General features: G+C 43.9%; 2 protein-coding genes across 7 annotated transcripts in view; both read left to right on the top strand.

The window, feature by feature from the left end:
- Positions 1-12130, top strand: part of PRDM10 (PR/SET domain 10) — an 87574-nt gene extending 75444 nt beyond the window's left edge. For both annotated transcript variants that reach the window (XM_067751575.1, XM_067751574.1), the window contains 4 exons: positions 159-299; positions 2534-2702; positions 6301-6404; positions 9129-12130. In XM_067751575.1, the coding sequence (XP_067607676.1) occupies positions 159-299; positions 2534-2702; positions 6301-6404; positions 9129-9326 (612 nt within the window). In that variant the 3' untranslated portion in view covers positions 9327-12130. The remainder of the gene's footprint in view (positions 1-158; positions 300-2533; positions 2703-6300; positions 6405-9128) is intronic.
- Positions 12131-13081: 951 nt separating this feature from the next.
- Positions 13082-24361, top strand: part of NFRKB (nuclear factor related to kappaB binding protein) — a 36686-nt gene continuing 25406 nt past the window's right edge. Inside the window, exons 1-4 of one of the 5 annotated variants that reach the window (XM_067751567.1) lie at positions 13082-13190; positions 14244-14397; positions 15539-15694; positions 17787-17988. In XM_067751567.1, coding sequence (XP_067607668.1) covers positions 15560-15694; positions 17787-17988 — 337 coding nt within the window. In that variant the 5' untranslated portion in view covers positions 13082-13190; positions 14244-14397; positions 15539-15559. Of the gene's footprint in view, positions 13191-14235; positions 14398-15538; positions 15695-17786; positions 17989-24361 lie in introns of all 5 variants that reach the window. The other 4 variants (XM_067751568.1, XM_067751569.1, XM_067751571.1 and 1 more) reach the window with 4 other exon arrangements.

Here is a 24361-nt window from a genome sequence, read left to right as displayed (position 1 = left end):
GCTTGGCAGCTTGGCCCCGGTGTGGGCCCTCTGGGAGTGAGCCCCGGCTCTGAAGCCCTGCCTGTTCTGCTGCTGGGGTGTTGTTTTAGCTACACCTTTTCTTTGGAAGGCTTTCCTTTAACCTTAATCAGCGTGGGTCTGGGTTTCTCCTCCCGCAGGCCACTTCCCCTCACCAGTCCCAGCAGTCCACGGTGGACGTCGCCCAGCTCCACGACCCTCAGACCTACACACAGCATGCCATCCAGGTGCAACACATCCAGGTCACGGAGCCCCCCGCCCCGGCCGCGCCCGCCTCCCAGGTACGCTGCTCCCACTGACTGCTCCAGGGACTAGTCTCAGGTTCATGTGGCCTCAGGGACCCTGAAGATGTACTAAGAGCGAAGACATGCAATCTTCACACCTGGTCTCCTTGACTATGGAAATGATATCATTATTTTGCGGGCCTTTAAAGAGTCTCACCTCTGCCTCCAATTTTTCTGTTGGTATTAGGGATGCACTTCCATTAAGTGCTTAGCTTCCCCTGTCCAGATGGAGCCCTGGGCTCTGATCTCGTAGAGACAACATTGGCCTTTGCTTCCTGTTCTAAATGGCTGTATGACAGTCGGCAATTGCTAGGCTGTTTCTATAATTTTGGAACAGTGACTTTGTGGAGTATTACTGTGTTTGTGTGATAGAGACTATCATTGAGATCACAGAGTTACATCCATTCAAAAATGTTTATTAAATTCTTACTCTTTGCAGGAAACTTTTCTAGGTCTTGCCCTCAAGGAGCTTAGAGTCTAGTAGGGATATAACACCTATATATAAGTAAATAGGGCATGAAATGAAGGTATCTGAGCCGTAAAGGATGCCTGTAGACCCACCCCTGACATTCCCAGGTTCCACAGCACAAATGAAGGCCTGCATACCACCATCCTGAGTAGTTAAATGTTTCAATCAAGTTCACAAATCATTAAATAAACATGTTCTGTCTTCCCTGCTTGACATAGGTACTTTAATAATGATAAAATTGAAAAATATACATAAAGTAACAATGGCTACTAAATAACATGGATAGTGCCAATTCAAAATTAAATGCATTTTTCTGCCAAACACATGGTTGGCACTGGCAGCGGCCCGGTATGGGTGGGAGGAATGGAGGAGAAAGGGTGTCTCTCTCTCTTTTGCTGGCTCCAATTGCTGTGGAATCCATAGGATAAACATGCACTTTCTCTGCCTTCCTATTTATTGGGGGGTGGGGGGAGGCCTGACATCTGATCGCCCCTCCTCTCCACCCCCCAGTAAGGTTTCTGGTGACTTCTCCCAGCCCAGGACAGGCAGCCTCTATCCACAAGGGGCCGTGAGTTTCCCACGCCCACTAGCTTCACACTTCTAAGTTTCTCAAAGGAACCCAAGGCTGGAGGGCCAGGACGGACTCAGTTCCTTGTCAGGATGAGGTGGCCCAGGGACAGCCGTCCCCAAGCCTGCTTCCCCTTTCTCCTCACTCAGGCTCCTTCCTGCACTCACAGGGCCTGTGTACCATGTGGACACCCCATCCCACGTGTCTCAGCTCCATCCACACCCCTGCAAATGGTGATCCACGGCCACCCCTCTGGTCCCAGGTGCCCGAATACCGTGAGAGGGGCCACATCCAGGAGACAGGACCCCTGCAGGAGGCCAAGCCTAGGGAAGAGACTTGTGTGGGTCCCAGAAGTGGGTGCAGGGCCATTTCCAAGGTCTGCGAGGCCTCACGTGAGAAGGGCATAGCTGGAGAAGGGCCAGCCAAGATCCCTGCAGGGGTCCCTCTTGCCTGGGTCTGAGGACCACGTGGATGTGCCATTAGGTTAGCGGAGTACAGGTGAGGGAAAGACGGTGTTTAGCAGGGAATCAAGGACAATTTTGTAGAAGTGGTGTTTGAATTAGGTCTCGAAGGAGGGGTATGGTTTTGATATGGTAGCTGGGGAGGCATTATGAGCTGACCACACTCTCACTGTGAGTAAAGACACAGAGGTGGGAAATTGTGGTGTATTTGTAAAGACTGTGTAGGTTAGTGACAGGAGATGGTGTTTGGAAACAGCACCGGAGCTGGAGCGTGGAGGGCCTGAATGGCAGATAGATAGTGGGGCGGGGGCTTTATCCTGTAGGTGGGATGTATCCCCGTGTTTATCTCCACTAACTGGGGGAGTATCCAGTGCACATCAGTGGGGATTCTGACTTCCGGATTCTACTTCAGTTTGTGTTACAGGTTAGCTTTGTGACACCGGCAAGTTATTGGGCTTCTCAGGGTTTTTTTTAATGTAATGAAGATAATTATACTTTCATTCATTTACTTTTATAACAAGCATATGGAAATTAAGTTTTTGGATACCCTTGTAGATAATCCTTTGGAAACTAGGATTTCCTAGTTATGATTGCTTGTCATTACTTCTGTTCTTTTTTAAAATATCACTAGTTTAGCAGTGCTCCCTTCAGTGTTACAGTCCCCATGATCACGATGTACTCTCTTCAGTGGCTAGTTGACACTTTAACGCATCCTGGTCTCTTTTCTCTCGAGGTGGCAGGGCAGCCGCTGAGCCCCTCCCCGCAGCAGTCTCAGCAGGGGCTCAGCCCCTCCCAGGTTGCAGGCAGCTCCTCGCAGGGCCAGGCCCTCCAGCAGCAGCCCCAGAGCACCACGGTCCAGCACACGTACCTCCCCAATGCCTGGAATTCCTTCCGCGGCTACTGTAAGTGAGGGTGGCCCTCCTGGGTGCCGGTGGGGAACCTGCAGCCACGGGGAGGAATTTCATCAGCTTTATCATCCATTTTATGGCTTAAAGGATCGTTGGCCATTTTCTACACTCTGCAGAACCTGTACTTCAGTGAGTGTCATGGCACAATTCAGGGCGGCGTCTGATTCAGGGCCACCCTGAAATGACATTTTTCCAAGACGTCAGGAATATTGCTGGAGGAAGTGTAGGCAGGTGGTTTAAGTAATAGAGCAGGTGGATTGAGGGTATGGGGTCATGATTCACCTCTTCCACCAATATTTACTGAATATCACTGGGCTAGACCCTGCATGTACGAAAGATGAATACTGACATTCGCATAAGTAACACAGCACAATAATAATGTTAGCTAACGTTCATCAAGCTCTGACCATGTGCCAGGAATGATTCTAAACTGCATCTATATCACATCCAGTATTCACAACAACCTCCTAGGAAAGTACAGTCGTTACTTGCATTTTACAGATAAGACAATTTAGACGCAGTGCAACTCGTCCAAGGAACGTAGCTACTAAACGGAGGCCTGGAACCCAGGCAGTCTGGCTCCAGAGTTTACACTGTAAACCAGCCCACTGTGCTGCCCCTCCTAACGAGATAGTCATGGGCTCACAGAGACGATTATCTCGTGGAGATAGATATATGAGTAGCTGATTTCAAAACCCTGAGGTTAGTGCTACCAGAAGCAGTTTAGCCTGACTGCCAAAGGTCAAACACGTAAAAAACCTTGGTGAGGACAACAGCCTTGGGTATGAGCTGAAAAGTTTGAGACCCTTATCATTGAAGATCTGGGAGAAACAGTAACAGTTAGAGCTCAACAGTAGGAGCTAGGAGGAATAAGGGCTGTGTTGATCTCTCTCCTACCGCTGATTTCTTTTTTTGGGTCCATCTCCGCTGTGATTGGTCTTTGGCTGTGTTATATAGATCTGGTTGTGGAGACCAGGCTCAAAGGCTACCATTTAGTTATCTTTACCATCTATTCTCCTAAATATTGGTGGTCACAATGAGAGCTGAGTCTAGTTTCTGTCAGGGAAGGACTCCTCCTCATGATAAATCCCAGTAGAATCCTGGTAAATAGATAGACATTTATACTCAGTTTAATTCCTATGAGAGGAACGTGGAAATGATGCTGACAGCCACTGTAATAATAGTAAGAACTAGCATTCTAACTTGATGAAACAATCTGAAAATTTTTATTAGGAAAAAAGTTTAAAATATACAAAAATAGGGAATTCCCTGGCGGTCCAGTTGTTAGGAGTCCATGCTTTCACTGCTGAGGGCCTGGGTTCAATCCCTGGGGGGGGGAACTAAGATCCTGCAAGTTGCGCGGCACGGCCAGAAAAATATGTGTGTGTGTGTGTGTATACACACACACACACACACACACACACACACAAAATAGAACAGTATAATGAGCGCGCCTGTACCCATTATCCAGCTTCAGCAGTTATCATGGCCAGTCTCATCTGATACGTACATGCTGTCATCCTCTCCCAGTCCTCCAACTATATAATAATTCATACCATTTCATCCATAAATATTTTTTAAAAAACCCCACAACTCTAAGTGTCGTTATCACACCTAAAAATAAATTACAGTAATTCTTTAATACCATCAAATATCCAGTGTTCATATTTCTGTGATTGTCTCATAAATGTCTTTTTTTTTTAAATATTTTATTTATTTGTTTATTTGGTCGTGCTGGGTCTTAGTTGTGGCATGCAAACCCTTAATTGCGGCATGTGGGATCTAGTTCCCTGACCATGGATTGAACCCAGGCCCCCTGCATTGGGAGTGTGGAGTCTTAACCACTGCACCATTGTGGAAGTCCCATAAATATCTTTTTAATAGCTGGTTTTTCAAATTGGGTTCCAAATAAGGGCCATACATTGCAATCGATTTTACCTTTTGAGTTTCTTTTAATACATGTGTTCTCCTTCTCTCTTTTAAGTTGCAATTAACATGTTGAAGAAACTGGGTCATTTGTTTGTAGAGTTCCCCACATTCTGGATTTTGCTGTTGACATCCCTGTATTGTCATTTAAGATGATTTCCTCTGTCCCTTTTATTTCCTATAGATGGGCAGTTAAACCTAGAGGCTTGATCAGATTCAGGTTCAGTTTTTTTCCCCAAAAACACTCCATAGCTGTTGGTGTGGAGTTCCATCGGGAGGCACATAATGCTTTTCTGTCTTTTTCCTTTGCTCCACTATTTCAGTAGGGATTGCAAAGTTGTCATATGCTATCATTCTTTATACACTTATTGCTAGAAAACTTCCATAACGAAAACAATTTTACCTTAACCATCAGGTTACTCTGAGGTACAATTTGTACAGGAACCGCAGAATAGATGCTTTAAATACTCGGCTCATCTCCTTTATTTAGCAGTTTTCAAAATAATGAGTTGTTTCCTAGTATTATCCAAGGTGACCAATGCCGGGCATGTGTGTTTTAGTGTCGCTGGGTACTTATGAATTTCAACCCACTGGATGTGTTTCAAACCACTGTAGTCAGGGCTTCCCTGGTGGCGCAGTGGTTAAGAATCCACCTGCCAATGCAGGGGACAGGGGTTTGAGCCCTGGTCCGGGAAGATCCCACATACCGCGGAGCAACTAAGCCCGTGCGCCACAACTACTGAACCTGTGCTCTAGAGCCCGCGAGCCACAACTACTGAAGCCTGTGCGCCTAGAGCCTGTGCTTCGCAACAAGAGAAACCACTGCAACGAGAAGCCCGTGCACCGCAACGAAGAGTAGCCCCCGCTCGCAGCAACTAGCAAAAGCCCATGCACAGTAACAAAGACCCAACACAGCCAAATATTAAATAAATAAATAAATAAATAAATAAATAAATAAATAAACCCATTGCAGTCATTATCCTTGTTGATGCTCAGATTATCCCATCTTTGGCTAGTGGGAACACCTTTCTGTATCTTTCCCACATGACTCTGCAGTCTTTTATAGGGTCTTACACGCTGGTATGACACCAGATTCCATGCTCACCTTGTACATTTCTGACCCAGGTTTGGAATCAGCCATTTTCCCAAGAAGTCCTGGTTCCTTTGAGTAGAGGATGTGATTTAGAGGCTGTCAACTGGGTGCTAGGGTGAACTCTGTTTTTAATTAGCTTTAATCACACAGTAGTGAAGTAAAATTCATGTTAGACTAAGTTGTGATTGCTAGGCAATAGTGGATACATTGTGCCAGTAATCAAATGTGACTGTAAAAGATAAAAATATTGAGCTAACAGGTGAATCTTTGTAACTTCTCTCAAGGTTTTAAAATTTTTGAATATTTGTCTTTCTGGATATTCAGAAGCCACATTTGAAGGAGATGCATTGATTGTTTCCGACATTTGGTAACTCTCTACTAGCCTCATGTGATCAATTCTTAAGCAGAGGTGCTTTCGCTCTATCAAGAAATCATATCAACGTAAGACTCTCAGAGCAGGCAAATCCATGGAAAGTGACTCAGTAGGGAATATGGTCACTGGTTAGGTATTTGTTTCTACAACTTGAATGAAAATCTGAGACCACTGAACTATGGTTCCTTCCTGTTTTTCAGCATCGGAGATTCAGATGATGACGCTCCCCCCGGGTCAGTTTGTGATTACAGACAGTGGCGTGGCAACTCCGGTCACCACTGGCCAAGTGAAGGCGGTGACTCCAGTAAGCTGTGCTGCTTGGAGGGTTTTCCTGTTCCCCACGCTGCACCACCCTCGCCCTCCCCCATCTTCTCCCAAACTCTTCACATCTGAGTTAGAGGCACCCCCCTGTATTCCTATAATTTCTTGTGGTGCTATATTATAGCACAGTTTATATTTTTTTTAAATTTTATTTCTTTTTTACTTTTTTCTTTGAAGTGTAGTTGATATACAATGGTGTGCCAATCTCAGCTATACAGCAAAGTGACTCAATTTTACGTATATATACATTCTTTTTTACATTAAAAACTTCTGTATATTTTAAAATATTCTTTTCTGTTATGGTTTATCCCAGGAGGTTAGATATAGTTCCCTGTGCTATACAGAAGAACCTTGTTGTTTCTCCATTCTAAATGTGATAGTTTGCATCTGCTAACCCCAAACTCTCAGTCTGTCTCTCTCCCTCCCCAGCCCCCTTGGCAACCACAAGTCTGTTCTCTACATCTGGCAGTCTGTTTCTGTTTTGTAGATAGGTTCGTTTGTGCCATATTTTAGATTCCACATGTAAGTGATATCATATGCTATTTGTCTTTCTCTTTCTGACTTACTTAGTATGATAATCTCTAGTTGCATCCATGTTGCTGCAAATGGCATTATTTCATTCTTTTTTATGGCTGAGTAGTATTCCATTGTATATATGTACAACATCTTCTCCATCCATTCCTCTGTCTATGGACATTTAGGTTGTTTCCATGTCTTGGTTATTGTGAATAGTGCTGCTATGAACATAGGGGTAGCACAGTTTATTTTAATTATTGGTTTACTATCTTTTCCCAGTAGGCAATTAATTCCTTGAAACCTAGGTCTTTGTCTTTATCTCTTTATCTTCAGTGCTGTTGCACAGGAGGCTGGGCTATAGCAAATGCTCAATAAAGATCTATTCAATTAATAACTATAATGAACCTTCTAGATCCATATACATATATATACATGTAGATAATCATCTTTTTAATGTGCTTCTTAGAAAGTATATGAGTCTTTGTGACTATTGGTCCTCAATGTTGATTATATCTGCTACCTCTGTTTTTATCTTCACTGGTTTCTTCTGGCCTGCCAATGTTGATTATATCTGCTACCTCTGTTTTTATCTTCACTGGTTTCAGTGTTGAAACGAGTCAATGTTGATTATATCTGCTACCTCTGTTTTTATCTTCACTGGTTTCCTCTGGCCTGCCAATGTTGTCAATGTTGATTATATCTGCTACCTCTGTTTTTATCTTCACTGGTTTCTTCTGGCCTGCCTCTGGAAGACAGAGTGTGTAAATTAAGAAAAATACTCTTAAGTGACTAGGGATATTGAGATGTTCCCAGGGGAAGACTATTTCCCAAGAGGCCTCAAAGAGTAGCAGGGTAGTCTAGTGGCCTCAGAAACCGGATTTATTTATTTATTTTTCAAAGCACACTGAGAGCTCACCCATTTCTCAGCACATGAATTCACATTAACTAGACTTAGGAGAGATGTATAAATCCAGAGTAACACTATTGTCAATGGAAACAATAACTAATATAAAATGGAATAGTCTCATTGGCATGATCAGTGAAATTTTTTGCTCTTTGTGGGGACTCACTGACTCTACCTTTTCTTGGCCAGGAACCCACTTGGGAAACCGATTATATAGCCAAGGATGTTCCCTTCCATCTGCCACAGTATACATACAAATTTGACGTACAGTTTTGTTTATAGATTCTCTGAAGCCTACCTGTGAACGGCCTAGGTGTCCATGGACCCTTGGTTGAGAACCAGCTCCCTCCTGCTAGAGAAGGACCCACACAGGAAACCAAATCCTGATCAAAGAGTGGCTTGATGAGTGTGGACTCAGAACATATGGCCCTCGATAAATCAAATGGGTATTTGGCTGTGGCTTGCTCCCTGGACAGTGCTTGGAAAGGATGCTGCCAGAGTCTTCCTCTGTGACTTCTTTTTTTCTCAGCCTGTGTAGCTGACCAATTCTCCCTCTTACAGACACATTCTTTCTTTAAAAATGTTAATGTAGGGACAGAGTTAGCTGCAGGTCTATGGATATGTTTTTTTCATGATCAGAGGGAAAATGAAGAAAAATTAAGACAACATATGTTTTCATAAAGTTAAATTTATTCAGTGCAAAAGACTTTTATTCTAAGATTGTGTTCTTCCTATGCTTTTGAGTGTTAAAATGTCCCTCATTTGACAGTAGCATTTAAAAAATGATTTTACTTGGCAAAATAAAATTTGGGAACATTTATTCTTACTTCAATTTTGCTGGTCTTTGAAATTCTGAAGTCTGGGAACCACTGATGTTGACTTGGGCATCATTCTGCCTCTTTAAGGAGAATTTAAATATCTCTCCTTTGATCCATTTTGTATTAATCTTAAACATTAATTGACAGATAGTCACCTTATTTTATGAATTTCTAAATTCTCAGGGACAATACCATAGCACGTTTCCTTTGCCAGGTAGGTTACCATCATGATGCAAATTTCTGTCCCTGAAGTTCCTCACTGTATCATTTGGTACGACCAAGGTGCTCCCTTAAGTTACCTCTGTAGTCTACCTCTCTAAAGGAATTAGGCAAAGCATCTCCCATAGGCACCTAGTTTGGTTCCCCATGTAACATTTCTTTGCATATTCCTTCTCCCCACCGTGCCCCCATAACTCTACCCCCCACTTTAGCCCTCAGATTTCTAAAGATCTTTTTCTTCCCCCTCTAGGGTCATTATGTGCTATCAGAAAGTCAATCAGAATTGGAGGAAAAGCAAGCTTCTGCTCTCACTGGTGGAGTCCAGGTTCAGCCAACTGCACATGGTGACTTGGACCCCCAGACCACCAGCCAACAGCCCACCCAGTACATCATTACAACCACCACCAACGGGAATGGGAGCAGCGAAGTGCACATCACTAAACCTTAACTTCCATCCTTGAGCCAGAATCAAACAGTCACATCATGTCTTTTCTTATTCATATGTCTGGAACATCTGGAAGCTTCTGACACTTAGAACTCTTTTTTAAGATCTATCACTCAAGAGTTTGGAAGTCACAGTTTTGACGCTTATACATACACTGGGGCTTATTTTATCAAGGTCATCTTTACCAAATGGACTCTTCAAACCCTAGGAGTTTCTGCCAAGGAATGGAGATCTTTCAGGGGAAAGTAGATTTCAAGACAGAGAAACCTTGCCTTGCTCTTGAGTTGGTTTTTTAACCCATAGATAAGCCTTACTTTTCCTTTGTGGAAATATTAAGCAGTGTATTGTGTTTGTACCAAAGGTGGATAAAGGATATGCCAAGTCCATGGCCACTGGACTTGTTGATTCCAAGCCATGGCACCAAAGGCGAAGGTGCATTTTATGGGCGTGTGTTAGGTCACAACTGCTTCATCTTGTGAGTTTGCATTCTCAGTAACTTAACAAAGGGAGCCCATTGAATATGAAAATTAAAATGATGAAGCAAAGGTTTCATCAGTGATGGTCTGAAGGAAAAAACTGTTACCTAAATTTTTCTTATTGCTGATTTTTTAAAAACTTGCCTTTTTTGGAAAACCGTTGTTGGGCTATTGGTAGTGCTTTCCACAGACCCTGGCCCTCAGTGGACTAGGCCAGAACCTCATGTTCTGATAGATTACTTTATTACTCCACAACTGTGGACTCCCTGTACAAGAAAAGGATGCTTGGTGTCAAGAGAATTTAGACCCCCAGGTTACAGGTTGGCCTCCCATTCTCTGGTTGTACTTGTATGAAGAAGGAGATATTGGAGATGACAGTAGCAAGAAAATGATACTAAAACAACTATATAGAGCGTAAAAAGCACTGAGACCTTGTCCTGCCTTTCAGGATCCATTTACCACTCATTGGTAAAGGGTGAATCCTTGCTTGTACTAGGTGTACCTGCAACCCTCGCTCACAGCATGCAGTGTATTTTAGTACTTCTAATGCTGTCTTAAAATGAACATTCTTTCAGGTTGGATGGAAAGGTGGTCCTCCTTATTGCTTAACACTTTCAACTTTAAATGTATTGCAATTCATCTGGACCTTTTGGTAAGATGACTAACTTCACACCTAGGGGAAAAATAAAAATGTGGGGACCATTTATAATACGTTAGAGTAATTATAAGGGATCTGGAAGGAATCCAATCTTAATATTACATTGTCAGTTGGGAGAGGGAGAAAAACTGCCTCAGTGATAGCTTTTCTTATCATTGTTCCTGTTTGGGAGTCTTATTAGCTATGAATTCAATGGGGAAAATATTTCCCTTCTTTTTACTGTACATTCCAGTTGTGCACATAAAACACTGCAGAAATCAATATGTAGTTTAACAACTTTTTGTGACATACTAATACATTTTTAGAATAATTATGGCATGGTAGAATTTATCATTCCAGAACAGAAAGACCTACCTTCAGTTTCAAATGAAGTTAAGTAATTTATTTTATTGACATTTCTGGGTAAAAACTGGTTCTATAAATTAAGAAGTATAGTAGCTTCTTTATGGTAAAGATACCTTTTTGAAAAGTAAACAATTCTGTGAAGTAACTTTACTAATATGTAGACTTTGCACTTTATTATTGAGACCTCATTCATTTAGTTATCCCTGACAATTTAGGCACTAAGAGAACTTGAGAGTTACTTGGTAATTGTGTAGAAAATGAAAATGGACTCTATATCTTTGGTAACAGAGGTAATGCTGATGTTTTCAATAGAAAATATTGACTCAGTGTCACAATATAGAGATTTTTGAGTCCCAAAGTCCTACAATGTGATGATTATAAAGATCCTAGTGTCCAGTCTGGAGAGACTTGCTAGGTAAAGCATATTAGACTTTCCCAAAGGTCCAGTTTAGTTTTTATAACTTAAATTTGGTCCTGTTGGTTCCTTTTTAATTTGAACCAGCAAGGTATTCCTCCCTCCCCTCAGGAATAACTTACTGATTAAAATGGAAAACTATCACTGAACGGAATGTTCATTTTATGCCAGTTATTTCAAGTTTTAAAATACACAGAAGAGAAAAAGGATTGCGGAAGGACCTCTGTTTCTTTCCCATCTCAGTTCTTTTTTTTCCCTTTTGTTTTTTTGTCCTTATGTGGAATACGACTCTAAAACTGATTTGTATATTATCAACCAGAGATGCAGGTGTGGCAGTCAAGCCAAACAACATTGCTTTAAGATCAGGTATTCTGTGTATTTATTCTAAGGTAATGGCTTTTCAAAAGGACTTGGATTTGAAGAGATGGCAGATTATAAGCCATCTGAAGACCCAATTTGGAAAAAATGTCTGTAGCCAATGTTTATACTGTGGCCTCGCCTAAGACGCACTGGCACTGTAGACTTGGATCAGTGCAGTGTGAGCATTTTGGAGTAGGTTACATAGAGATTTTGCATTTTTACTGTTTCATTTGTGCCCACATAAACAGATATTTCATCCTGTAAAATTCCTGTTATTCCGGAGAAACCTATTGTTTTGATCTTCTGGAACTGTTTTCTGATTTGGAATTATCCTTTCAAAAAACTCTTAAGATATGTAGGGCTAAAAAGCACTTCATGAGATGCTGAAGCTGACCCACAGGTTGAAAATGTTGACCCTATCCTGTTATTTAAATGTGAACATTTACTGTACATTCAGTGAGTTATAGTGTTAATAGTCTTGTGCTACTCAGCAGGTGTAAAAATTAATAAATATTTTTTTTAATAAACATCTTTCTGTTTGTATGTGTACAAGAGCTTCTGAGATCATTACTTTTTTAAAAAAAAATACAACTTACATTGTTTTGACTCTTTGGTTCACTCTGGTGTGGTCAGAGACATAAGGTCAGGGAATTTATGGATGGTAATATGGAATGATGTTCCCCTCCCCTTTTACTTGGTGGTTTCTAATTCGAGACCCCTCCCAACAATCTAACAGGAACTAGGGGCAGGCACTCAGCCAGCTCGGGAAGAGCGATTGGCTTTATTTGGAAACCACTATTTGCCAACCAGGGAGGAACACCAGCTTGACTGACATGTTTCCATTTAGTGGAGAGAACTGAGGATGCTCTCTGCACGACGGGTTGGAAGTAGCTGTGAGAGAAGTTTGAATTGGTTCTAAGTAAAACCTAGTTTATAAGAAGAAAGCGGCCTAGATTCTTAACGAGAGGAAGATTAATCGAGTTTGATTAAGAAAATGTGTTTCTTCGATGTGTGTACTGTCTTTCCGGACGTCGAGGGTCCAGGGACCGGAGAGAGATGGGAGAGAGAAGTGGGGCCACGCCCGGGTGGGTTGCAGGGCACAGGCTCTGTTTCGCGTTCTCCTCAACGAAACTCGAGAAATCGCAAAATGGGAACTAATAGTGCACACAGCTGTGGTACAAAGACAACGATGGAAAGTGCTCAGCCTAGTGCCTGGAGCAGGCTATGAGATATGCAAACGTTAGCTAGTAAAACGGCATTCACTCACTCATGGGCTCGGGAGCCTCAATTCGCGGCCAGGTGACTAGCGACACCACCCTCCGGAAGCTTCTAAGCCAGGTGAGACCAACGAGATGCCAGCAAACTGCATCCCAAGGCCCAGCCCCGCGAGCTCACGCCTCTCTAGGTTAGGCCCCGCGAGCCCCGCCCCTCCCCGCCCCCGGCACTTCCAGGCCCCGCCCCATGAAGCTCAGGCCCCGCCCCCAAGCCCCCGCCCCTTCCGCCGCCCGAGCCCGGAGCGTGCGCGCACCGAGACGCCTTGCGGGAGCGAGCGCGTCAGGGAACCCGCGGGCCGAGAAGCGCAGCGGGTTCGGAGACCAGCGCCCGCGGCGCGGGTAAGGCCGGGCCGGGGCGGTGAAAGGGTTAAAGTGTTGCCGGGGAGCGGAGGGAGGGAGCGAGCGAGAGTCTGGGCCTTCGAGGGTCGCTGCTCCTGTGGGCACGGGACAGGGGAGCGGGCGTGTCGGGAGGCGGGTGGCCCGGGTGGGTGGGGGTTAGAGTTAGGCACGGTGTTGGGGGAGGGGCTGTGGGCGCGGAGGTGCGGTTTAGCGGGGCGGGACCCGGGCCTCGGGCTTGTGAGAGGCCGGCTAGGGAGGGGTTTGCAGTTTGGAGCCGGCGGTTGCTCCGGAAGGAGTCTGGGGTTTGGCTTCTGAGTTGGGGAGGGTCCAGGAGGGAAGGTTATCCCAGGTGCAGAGGAAAGGCCGTTGGGAGAGGCCTGTCCCGGTCTAGTAAAGACGGACCTCTTTGGTCCAGGACGCCGCAAGACTTAGAAGTCCTTGGCTTCCGGTTTTCAGCCCTTTGGAAGCTGCCTGCTTTTTGTATTTTGAGATCCTCTTCAGAATAGTAGCAGGGCACAGGTTGCCACTCGAATAGATTAAATTTAGCTACACGTTCACTAATTGAAGTGAATTGAAGTGAAGCTTATTGAACAAACTAGCTTCACTAATTGAAGTGAAGCTAATTGAAGAAACTTGTGAGCAAGTTGTGAAACAGGTGATCCTCCTGAGAGTCAGGTAAAACACTGGCTTTGCAGCTCTTACCCTCTTCTGTGCCAGTTCTGGCTATAAAGAGGACTTTATTCTGAGCATCAGGTTGCATCTACACTTCTTTTCTTTTTAAAAGTTTTGTTAAATGCAAATGCCATGTGCTTTCTTACCTGCAGTCAGTTATTTAGGCACCAGGGGTGTTCAGGATGCGGTAGTTCATCATGTGCTGAAGGGTGATGGGACACAGTTGCTTGGTGACAACGCAGCTGCTTTGAACACTAATCTTTCCACTGTACCTTTACGTAGATCTGACATCTCTTCCAGGTAACTTGAAATAATTAGTGCAAACGTGCTTATTTTAGTAGTAGTATTACAAGTCTACTCTTTATCATTTGAGAGTTTCAGGATGAGAAGTCATTACATGACTACGTGAAGTTATATAAAGGCATCCACCTGGAGGTTATTCATTGCAGGATTCCAGGATTGGAAATAACAGTAGAGAGGACCGGGTCCAGCTCTCCTTCATCTTATATAGATAAGGAAATTGACAGCCTGTGAGGTAAGATTTGCCCAAAGTCACTGAGATGAGGCTAGGAGTTTGGTGTTTTATCTGTTAAATCTGTTGTTGTTGTTTTTTTTCTCCTTTCTATTTGGTAGAAATCAGAGAGAGAGAATGGTTTTAGCAAATGTTTGTGGAGTGGTTGAATTCAGCCTCCCTGTGGCCCTGTTAACTGTGGCTTCAGCTGTGCACCTGATTCCAGCCATCAGCCTTATGAGATGCTCTCTGAAAAAGTTTTCCTATGTACTTTTCTAAAGGTAGCCAGCAGTGTTTATTTGTTGCAGGAAGGAGAAAAATAGCATTTCATCTACATGGTTATAAGTATCAGCTGGACCAACTAAAGTGGGTTGGCCGCTGACTTTGCTGGCTGTCCTGGTCAGGTGCTTGGATCCTACAGAGTTTATGCAGACTGATAAAGTCATATTAAGATGCTTGCTTTTCCTGATTTAAACCGAGAGTTTATCCAGGAGGTATTGTATGTAGTGTTAAGAACATGGGTTTGCAGTCATGCAGACTTGAGTTTCAGTCCTACCTCTGGGGTTGGGCAAGTTGCTTATCCATTTTGATCCTAGGTTTTAGTATCTGTGGAATAGATGTAATAACCCTATCTTGCACACTTACAAGAATTAAATCAGGTGTATGAAAGGCCTGGCACTTAACAGGCCCTCATTAAATAACTTAGTGTTACGGTCTGAATTTTACTGCTCTGTGGATTTTCAGTGACATTTCTTTTGTGAAGGAACAACAGCTAAAAAAAAAAATAAATTATATTGGAGTGAGAGATTATTGGCCTGGGAAGTCTAAATTATGGACCGTGATCTAGTTATTTAGTCTTTGAGTCTCATTGTGCTCCTGTGTAAAATGGAGGTGTAAGAAATTCTATAAATTGGGGAGTCACTGTAGAAGTATTCTGAGTAATGAGAGACCTACTGGCTAAGATCTGAAATTCAGATGAGGATGCAATGGTGGAAGGGAGGGAGAAGAGCTGTTTAGCTGTCGTTAGGGTGTATGGATAAGGCAGAATAGATTTGAGATTGAATATTTTCTGGGCCAGAATATTTTGTGAAAGAGCGTTAGTATCAACAGATCCCTGGGACTTCTGCCTTTCTGTCTCGAGGTCTGACTGCATTTATTTGTCTAGGCTACCCGTGGAACATAAGCAATGGATTCCTTGGACCATATGCTGACGGATCCCTTGGAGCTGGGTCCGTGTGGAGATGGCCACGGCACGCGGATCATGGAGGACTGCCTCCTGGGGGGCACTAGGGTTAGTCTGCCCGAGGACCTTCTGGAGGATGTGAGTAGTGACAGCGGCACCATCTTTTTCTTTCTAGCAGTTCCTCTCAGCCTTTTCCACACTCTGCAAGTTTTCAGTCTTTTGTGCTCCCTTCTTTCTGATTTTCTACATTGCAACCAGAGTGATCTTTTTTTATTTTTAAGTTTAAGTCTGTTTAATAGTGTGATTAAGGAAGAAAGTATAAGCTACATTCTGCATGTTTAGTAACATGTAACTCTATAATGACATAAGCCATATTTGACAAGATAATTTTCAGCAGTTAGCAAAAGTTTTATATTTAAGGGCAGAATTGTGTATATCTTTACATTAGAATGTTTACCCATGTTGTGAATCATGAAACAAAACGCAAACATATTATCTCTGTCCGTAAGGTAACCAACTTGCTAGTCAGTTAATAGTACCTTCCCTGGGATAGCATTAATAGTGTGCTTTTGACCACTTTTCACAGGCAGTCATCATGATTGTTATGGTGGCATTTATTTAGCGCTTATTATGTGCAAGGCACTAGGTATGCTGAAACGTGTTTATCATCTTGTTTATTTTGCCATAGTTCAAACATATGGACAGGCGTAGAGTATCGTATGGCGAACATCTGTGCATCATTCAGTTTGGGGAGATAATTTCATTTAGTTCTATTTGGTTCAGATTTTTCTTTCATAATGTGTCAAAAATTGTAGATAAAATTAAAGCCACCATTTTGCCCTTATTCCCTCTCCTACCCTAAGTAACAGGTACTGAACTTGGTGTATTATCTTTCCCATTCATGTTTTCTTTGCATGCTCTTTCAAGTAAACCTCTTCATGTCATTCATTCAGCCAGCAAACACTTGTTTTATTGAAATACCTACTTTATGCCAGAAACTGAGCTGCCAGGAATCAAGTGGTATGCAGAAACAGGTTTGCAGGGGGAGATCTTGGCCAGGGAGCCAGAGGAGCTTTGGTGCCTGCTTGCTGAGACGCCTGGCAGGTGGCTGATATCTGGGTTCTCTCCTGCTTAAACCCTTCGGTGGCTCCCCATTGTCCTTAGGATAAGGTCACAAGTACTTGACATGCTTATAGGTCCCTTGCTCCTCTCTCTGCTGTCTGCTGCTTCCCTTTCCTTCCCTGTTGTTGAGCTAGCCAGACGTTGCCTGAACTCTTTTTTTATTTCATTTATTTATTTTTAAAAATATTTATTTATTTGGCTGCATCGGGTCTTAGTGGTGGCACGCAGGACCTTTGTTTTAGCATGCAGGCTCTTTTGTTGTGGTGCACGGGCTCTAGAACGAGCAGGCTCAGTAGTTGCAGCACGTGGGCTTAGTTGTCTTGTAGCACGTGGGATCTTAGTTCCCCGACCAGGGACTGAACTTGAGCCCCGGCAGTGAAGTCCTAACCACTGGACCATCAGGGAATTCCCAACAGATCTCTCAAGTTTGTTTTTTTTTTTTTTTAAGTTTATTTATTTGTTTATTTTATTTTTGGCTGCGTTTGGTGTTTGTTGCTGTGCGTGGGCTTTCTCTAGCTGTGGCGAGCGGGAGCTGCTCTTCCTTATGGAGTGCGGGCTTCTCATTGCGGTGGCTTCTCTTGTTGTGGAGCATGGGCTCTAGGCACGCGGGCTCAGTAGTTGTGGCTTGCAGGCTCTAGAGTGCAGGCTCAGTAGTTGTGGCGTGCGGGCTTAGTTGCTCCGCAACATGTGGGATCTTCCCGGGCCAGGGCTCAAACCCGTGTCCCCTGCATTTTCAGGCGGATTCCTAAGCACTGTGCCACCAGGCCCAAAACTTGAGAGGCCCTGACCTCTCAAGTTTTGAGAATTGAGTAAAGATCAGAGGAATTTTTGTTTAAAAAATGTAAAAACTTGAGAGGCCCTGACCTCTCAAGTTTTGAGAATTGAGTAAAGATCAGAGGAATTTTTGTTTAAAAAATGTAAAAACTTGGATGATGGTGATTTTTGCACAACTTTGTGATTGTACTTAATGCCACTGAACCATACACTCAAAAATGGACAAAATGGTAGATTTTATGTTATGCATGTGTTATCCACTTATGCACAAAAACTTAAAAACTTCATTTTTTTTCTTGCTCACTTTTCCTCCTGCTTTTCCTGATTCTCGCAGCCTGAGATCTTCTTTGACGTAGTCAGCTTCTCAACGTGGCAGGAAGTACTGAGCGCCTCGCAGCGCGAGCACCTCCAGCAGTTTCTGCCCCGCTTTCCTGAGGACAGTACTGAGCAGCAGGATGAGCTCATCCTCGCCCTGTTCCGTGGGGAGAACTTCCGCTTCGGAAACCCTCTGCACATCGCCCAGAAGCTTTTCCGAGGTGTGTAGCTCAGCATTCTTGTTTTGAGAGGACTGGAGGGTGGGAACACACCCACTTCTGTGCGTACTCCTTTCTTCGTTTTATTCTATTTTTATGTATAGACACTGACTCCAAGTACTTTCATGCAACACTTTGCTGCCTAGGCCGTTCTTTTTTTTTTTTTTAATAAAAATTTTTAACTTACATAGGAAACATATAAATCATAATTGTAATGCTCATTGATGTGTTATATGAACTCAGCTGTGTAACCACCACCCAGATCGAGAAGTAAAACATTATTAGCATCTTAGAGGCACCCTTTATGACTAGTCTTCAAAAATTATTAAAAACAGTTTACCATTTGGTTTATCACATGGATGTATGTGTGTGTGATGCACATACACGTATTTTTTCTGCAGAAAACCTGACACTTTACCACCAAGCACCTCAGCGTGTATGTATCTCTTAGCAAAGACATCCTTCCACATAATCACAGTCTTAAATTCACCCCCAAGAAACTTTACATTGAACAAGTAATAGCCTAGAATGTCCCATATTCAGATTTTCTCAGTTGTTCCCAATGTCAGTTGGCCTTTATTTATTTATTTATTTTTAACATCTTTATTGGAGTATAATTGCTTTACAATGGTGTGTTAGTTTCTGCTTTATAACAAAATGAATCAGTTATACATATACATATGTTCCCATATCTCCTCCCTCTTGCGTCTCCCTCCCACCTTCCCTATCCCACCCCTCCAGGTGGTCACAAAGCACCGAGCTGATCTCCCTGTGCTATGCGGCTGCTTCCCACTAGCTGTCTACCTTATGTTTGGTAGTGTATATATGTCCATGCCTCTCTCTCGCTTTGTCACAGCTCACCCTTCCCCCTCCCCATATCCTCAAGTCCGTTCTCTAGTAAGTCTGTGTCTTTATTCCTGTCTTACCCCTGGGTTCTTCATGACATTTTTTTTTTCTTAAATTCCATATATATGTGTTAGCATACAGTATTTGTCTTTCTGTTTCTGACTTACTTCACTCTGTATGACAGACACTAGGTCTATCCACCTCATTACAAATAGCTCAATTTCGTTTCTTTTTATGGCTGGGTAATATTCCATTGTATATATGTGTCACATCTTCATCCATTCATCCGACGATGGGCTCTTAGGTTGTTTCCATGTCCTGGCTATTGTAAATAGAGCTGCAATGAACATTTTGGTACATGACTCTTTGAATTATGGTTTTCTCAGGGTATATACCCAGTAGTGGGATTGCTGGGTCATATGGTAGTTCTATTTGTAGTTTTTTAAGGAACCTCTATACTGTTCTCCATAGTGGCTGTACCAATTCACATCCCCACCAGCAGTGCAAGAGTGTTCCCTTTTCTCCACACCCTCTCCAGCATTTATTGTTTGTAGATTTTTTGATGATGGCCGTTCTGACTGGTGTGAGATGATACCTCACTGTAGTTTTGATTTGCATTTCTCTAATGATTAATGATGTTGAGCATTCTTTCATGTGTTTGTTGGCAATCTGTATATCTTCTTTGGAGAAATGTCTGTTTAGGTCTTCTGCCCATTTTTGGATTGGGTTGTTTGTTTTTTTTGATAGTGAGCTGCATGAGCTGCTTGTAAATTTTGGAGATTAATCCTTTGTCAGTTGCTTCATTTGCAAATATTTTCTCCCATTCTGAGGGTTGTCTTTTCATCTTGTTTATGGTTTCATTTGCTGTGCAAAAGCTTTTAAGTTTCATTGCGTCCCATTTGTTTATTTTTGTTTTTATTTCAGTTTCTCTAGGAGGTGGGTCAGAAAGGATCTTGCCGTGATTTATGTCATAGAGTGTTCTGCCTATGTTTTCCTGTAAGAGTTTGATAGTGTCTGGCCTTACATTTAGGTCTTTAATCCATTTTGAGTTTATTTTTGTGTATGGTGTTAGGGAGTGTTCTAATTTCATACTTTTACATGTAGCTGTCCAGTTTTCCCAGCACCACTCAGTTGACTTTTAAATAGTTGGCTTTTAAATCCAGGATCCACTCAAGATTCATGTGTTGTGTTGGGATCTTCTGTCTCTCAGCTCCCTGAATCTAGGGCCCTCTGCCTTTTTTTCCTTGTCTTTCAAAATACACTTGTGAAGAGCCCAGGACACTTGAATTGTAAAATGTCTTGCTTTCTGGGAAGGTGTCGTCTTGCTTCGTCATAATTAGTTTTGGGTTAAACATTTTGCCAAGAAAGAAGATGGGAAATGTCATTTCTTTCTCATGCCTCCACTCAGGGGATATGTGATGTCAGTCTTGGATTGTTGGTAGGGAGGCTTTTGATCACTTGGCTCTGTGGTATCTGCCAGAGCTACTGACTGTAAGGGCACCTTTTTCCCCCTGTAATTAAGAAGCAATCTGTAGGGTGATATTTAGGGACCATGTGATAATCTCATTTTCCAAAAGCATTTGTTTTACCCAGCGGTTTTAGCATCCACTGACCCTTGCCTGAACCGGTCATTACATTGGGGATTCCAGAATGGTTTGGGGCCACTCTTCAGTCACAGTTTGCTCTCTGTCCAGTGGAGAGGAGGAGAGGATGCTTCTTCCCTTCCCACTTTCTGGGGTGACTTTGCTTTGGCTGGAGGCCCTGAAAGATAGCACATCTTGAGTTTGTGAAACTGGACAGCTTGACAGCTGCAAAAAGACTGGAGGGAATAAGCTTATCATTTCAGACCGCATTATCTTAAGGTTTAAAATGAGCATTCCCTCCTTTGGTGGATCATTAAGGAGGATTTCCCTTCTGGTTGGCCAGTGTTTTATGTCGCTGAAGCCAGGGTCTCAGGTGGGATAAGCTGGTAGGCCTGGTTGGTAGTAGAGGCCGTGTCAGGGACTGTGTGTAACGCTGGCATGTTTCCTTCCAAAACAATGTGATGGTCAGGTAAGGATGCAAACGAGGAATGCAAGACAGGAGTTCTGCGATGTCTGGTGTCATGTTTCAGGTCCCGCAGTGATGAGGACAGTTGCGTTACCACGGTTATTGTGGTTATGTGTCTTGACTGAGCTGGCATTGCTTTCAGTGTGCTTTTATTTTTGCTTATCTTTTCTGGTTCTGTTTTAAAAACTCACCTTTTCCATGAGTTCCAAGTGCTTGTCGAGCTGCCTTGACTTCTGTTTCTTCCAGGAAAGAGTCGTCATGAGCTTCAGCTTCCCACTTCCAGCCTCCCCCCAGCACACTGTAGTCGTTTTCCTCCTGACCTACTTTTGCTTGTCTCGGAGGAAGGATATTTTCCGTCTGTTTAAGATTAACCTCTGCTCTTGATCCTCTCATGTTTTACGTCCTCCAGGACCTCGTTTCTCAGTGAACCGTTCTACCATGTGTACTTACTCCACTCCTTTTTCAGCCTGTAGATGTGGTCATGGGTCTCACACTAAAAGAGTCCTTAACCATCTGTCCCCTTCATTGTCCTCTGTCATTTTCCCTTTTCTCCGAACTTCCTGAAAGGCATCCACAGGCGCCGTCCACTGGTGGCTGTTCCCTATGCCTGCCAACACCTTCGACTTTCTAAACCTACAGGAAAGTTACAAGAGTTTATAGTTGACACCCGCATACTCCTTACCAGGTTCACCAACTATGAATATTTTGCCACATTTTTTTTCTTGTCAATATTGTACTTATTACCACTATTTTTATTTTTGCTGAACCACTTGAGAGTATTGCAGACCTAAGACTCCTGATTTTTCAGCATTCATCTTTGAAGAACAAGAACATTCTCTTAAGTAACCAGAACTGATCAAATTCAGAAATATAGAAAATACTGTATTTAATTTAAATTCTGTACTTAAATTCTGTGTTTCAGTATAAAATTTAACAGTGACATATTGTTATCTAATGGGTGGTCCGTATTCCTATTTTGCTAGTTGTTTCAGTGCTTGCTTCTTCCTCTGCTCCATTTCTTTTCAGTGAATGTGTAATTTGCAAACAGCATATGGCTTTTCTGTTCTCTCCTTAACCCGTCTGTAGCATTTGATGCCTTGATCTCCATCGTGAGACTCCTCTGCTTTGCAGCTGTGGCCCTCCCCGTCCTGGCTTTCTCCTGTGCCTCAGACGCCCTCCCTGCACCCCTCTCTCTGCTGAGCCCTCATCCGCTCGCTATTCCTGCCTCTGCTCCTGCCGTTAGGCCCCCTCTCCCTCCCCGCCTGCCTGCTCTCACCCACCAGCTCTTCTCTGGGGGCTCTCGCCAGGGCTGCTCTAGCCACCATCTCCACACAGCCACCAGCGTGAGCATCTCAAAACTTTGCTTTTCAGAGTGTTTACCAATTGCCTTCACTTGGAATAAAATTCACAGCCTACCAGGCTCTGTTGCCCCCGGTTTACCGACTTCTCCTGGTGCTGCAGTCTCTCTTGCCGCTGCTCTCTGGCCCAGCGCCGCCAATAGAAATGTTACGTGAGCCACACGTTCAATTAAAAAATTTCCAGTACCGGGGCTTCCCTGGTGGCGCAGTGGTTGAGAGTCCACCTGCCGAAGCAGGGGATGCGGGTTCGTGCCCGGTCGGGGAGGATCCCACATGCTGCGGAGCGGCTGGGCCCGTGAGCCATGGCTGCTGAGCCTGCGCGTCCGGAGCCTGTGCTCCGCAGTGGGAGAGGCCACAGCAGTGAGAGGCCCGTGTACCTTAGAGAAAAAAAAAAAAAAAATTTCCAGTACCCACATTAAGAATAGTAAAAGCGGGCTTCCCTGGTGGCGCAGTGGTTGAGAGTCCGCCTGCCGATGCAGGGGACACAGGTTCGTGCCCCGGTCCGGGAAGATCCCACATGCCGCGGAGCGGCTGGGCCCGTGAGCCATGGCCGCTGAGCCTGCGCGTCCGGAGCCTGTGCTCCGCAACGGGAGAGGCCACAACAGTGAGAGGCCCGCGTACCGCAAAACAAAAACAAAAACAAAAACAAACAAACAAAAAGAATAGTAAAAGCAGTTTAATTTTAATAATATATTTTCTTTAAGTTGATGTACTCAAAATGTTATTTATTTTTTAAAATAAATTTATTTATTTAATTTATTTATTTTTGGCTGCATTGGGTCTTCATTGCTGCACATGGACTTTCTCTAGTTGCAGCGAGCAGGGGCTACTCTTCGTTGCAGTGCATGGGCTTCTCATTGTGGTGGCTTGTCTTGTGGCAGAGCATGGGCTCTAGGCACGTGGGCTTCAGTAGTTGTGGCACGAGGGCTCAGTAGTTGTGGCTCACGGGCTCTAGTGCGCAGGCTCAGTAGCGTGGTGCACAGGCTTAGCTGCTCCGTGGCATGTGGGATCTTCCCGGATCAGGGCTTGAACCCATGTCCCCTGCACTGGCAGGCGGATTCTTAACCACTGCGCCACCAGGAAGTCCCTTGAATTTTTTTTTTTTTTTTTTTGCGTTAACGCGGGCCTCTCACCGCTGTGGCCTCTCCCACTGCAGAGCATAGGCTCCGGACGGTCAGGCCCAGCGTCCATGGCCCACGGGCCCAGCCGCTCTGCGGCACGTGGGATCCCCCCGGACTGGGGCACGAACCCGTGTCCCCTGCATCGGCAGGCGGACCTCAACCACTGCGCCACCAGGGAAGCCCTCAAAATGTTATTTTAATAGAGCATTTGGCTATCTTGGTGAGGGAAACTAAAGACTGAAGGAAGGTAACTTTGGAGAAGTACAGAGGCAAAGAAGTAGAATTTTCATCCAATTTCTATATATCAGCATCAGTAGCATTGAACTCTTGCCTCTTTTCTTGAAGGTCAAATTCCTTATTTCTCTGCAACAGGCAGCGTAATGCGGTGGCTAGGAGCGGCTCTGGAGCTGGACTGCCTGGGTTCAGACCCGATTTCCCCTTTTATTAGCTGTGTAACCTTGCGCAAGGTATTTAGTTTCTCCATGCTTCGGGCTCTTCAGTAAAATGAGGATGCAGTAGTACCTTCTTGGTGGGGTGGTTGTGAAGATGAAGTGAGTTAATATATGCACGGCCCTCCTTATATGGTGACAGTTCCATGTCAGGTCCTGTTCTAAGTGTTTGCTGTTATTCGTTACCTCGGAATATCATTAAAGTGGTTGGAATTAAAAAAAAAAAAAAAAGAAACGCCGTGTACTTACTTCAATGCCTCATTTTAGCCTTCTGAGGTTAGCTTTTCCATCTTTCCCCTTAGTTCACTTTGTAGCAGCCTGCTCAAATCTAATATTCCAAAACGGACCTCTGTCATCGCGGCTCCCACAACGGTATGAGTTGCTCGTGTCCAGTGATCTAGGTACCATGCTCGCCTTCCTGCCCCAGCATCCAAACGAACAGCAGGTCTAATCTTTCTCCCTCGAAATATATCTGAAGTCTTTCTACTGCCGTTCACATAACCACTGCTCACTCATCAGCTAATATGTGCCAGCCATTCTTCAAGGTTCTGGA

The sequence above is a fragment of the Pseudorca crassidens genome, chromosome 9 (assembly GCF_039906515.1).
Source record: "Pseudorca crassidens isolate mPseCra1 chromosome 9, mPseCra1.hap1, whole genome shotgun sequence".
In the NCBI taxonomy this organism is placed as follows: Eukaryota; Metazoa; Chordata; class Mammalia; order Artiodactyla; family Delphinidae; genus Pseudorca; species Pseudorca crassidens.
The sequence above is the reverse complement of the archived record's forward strand: the minus strand, read 5'-3'. Positions and strand labels throughout refer to the sequence as shown.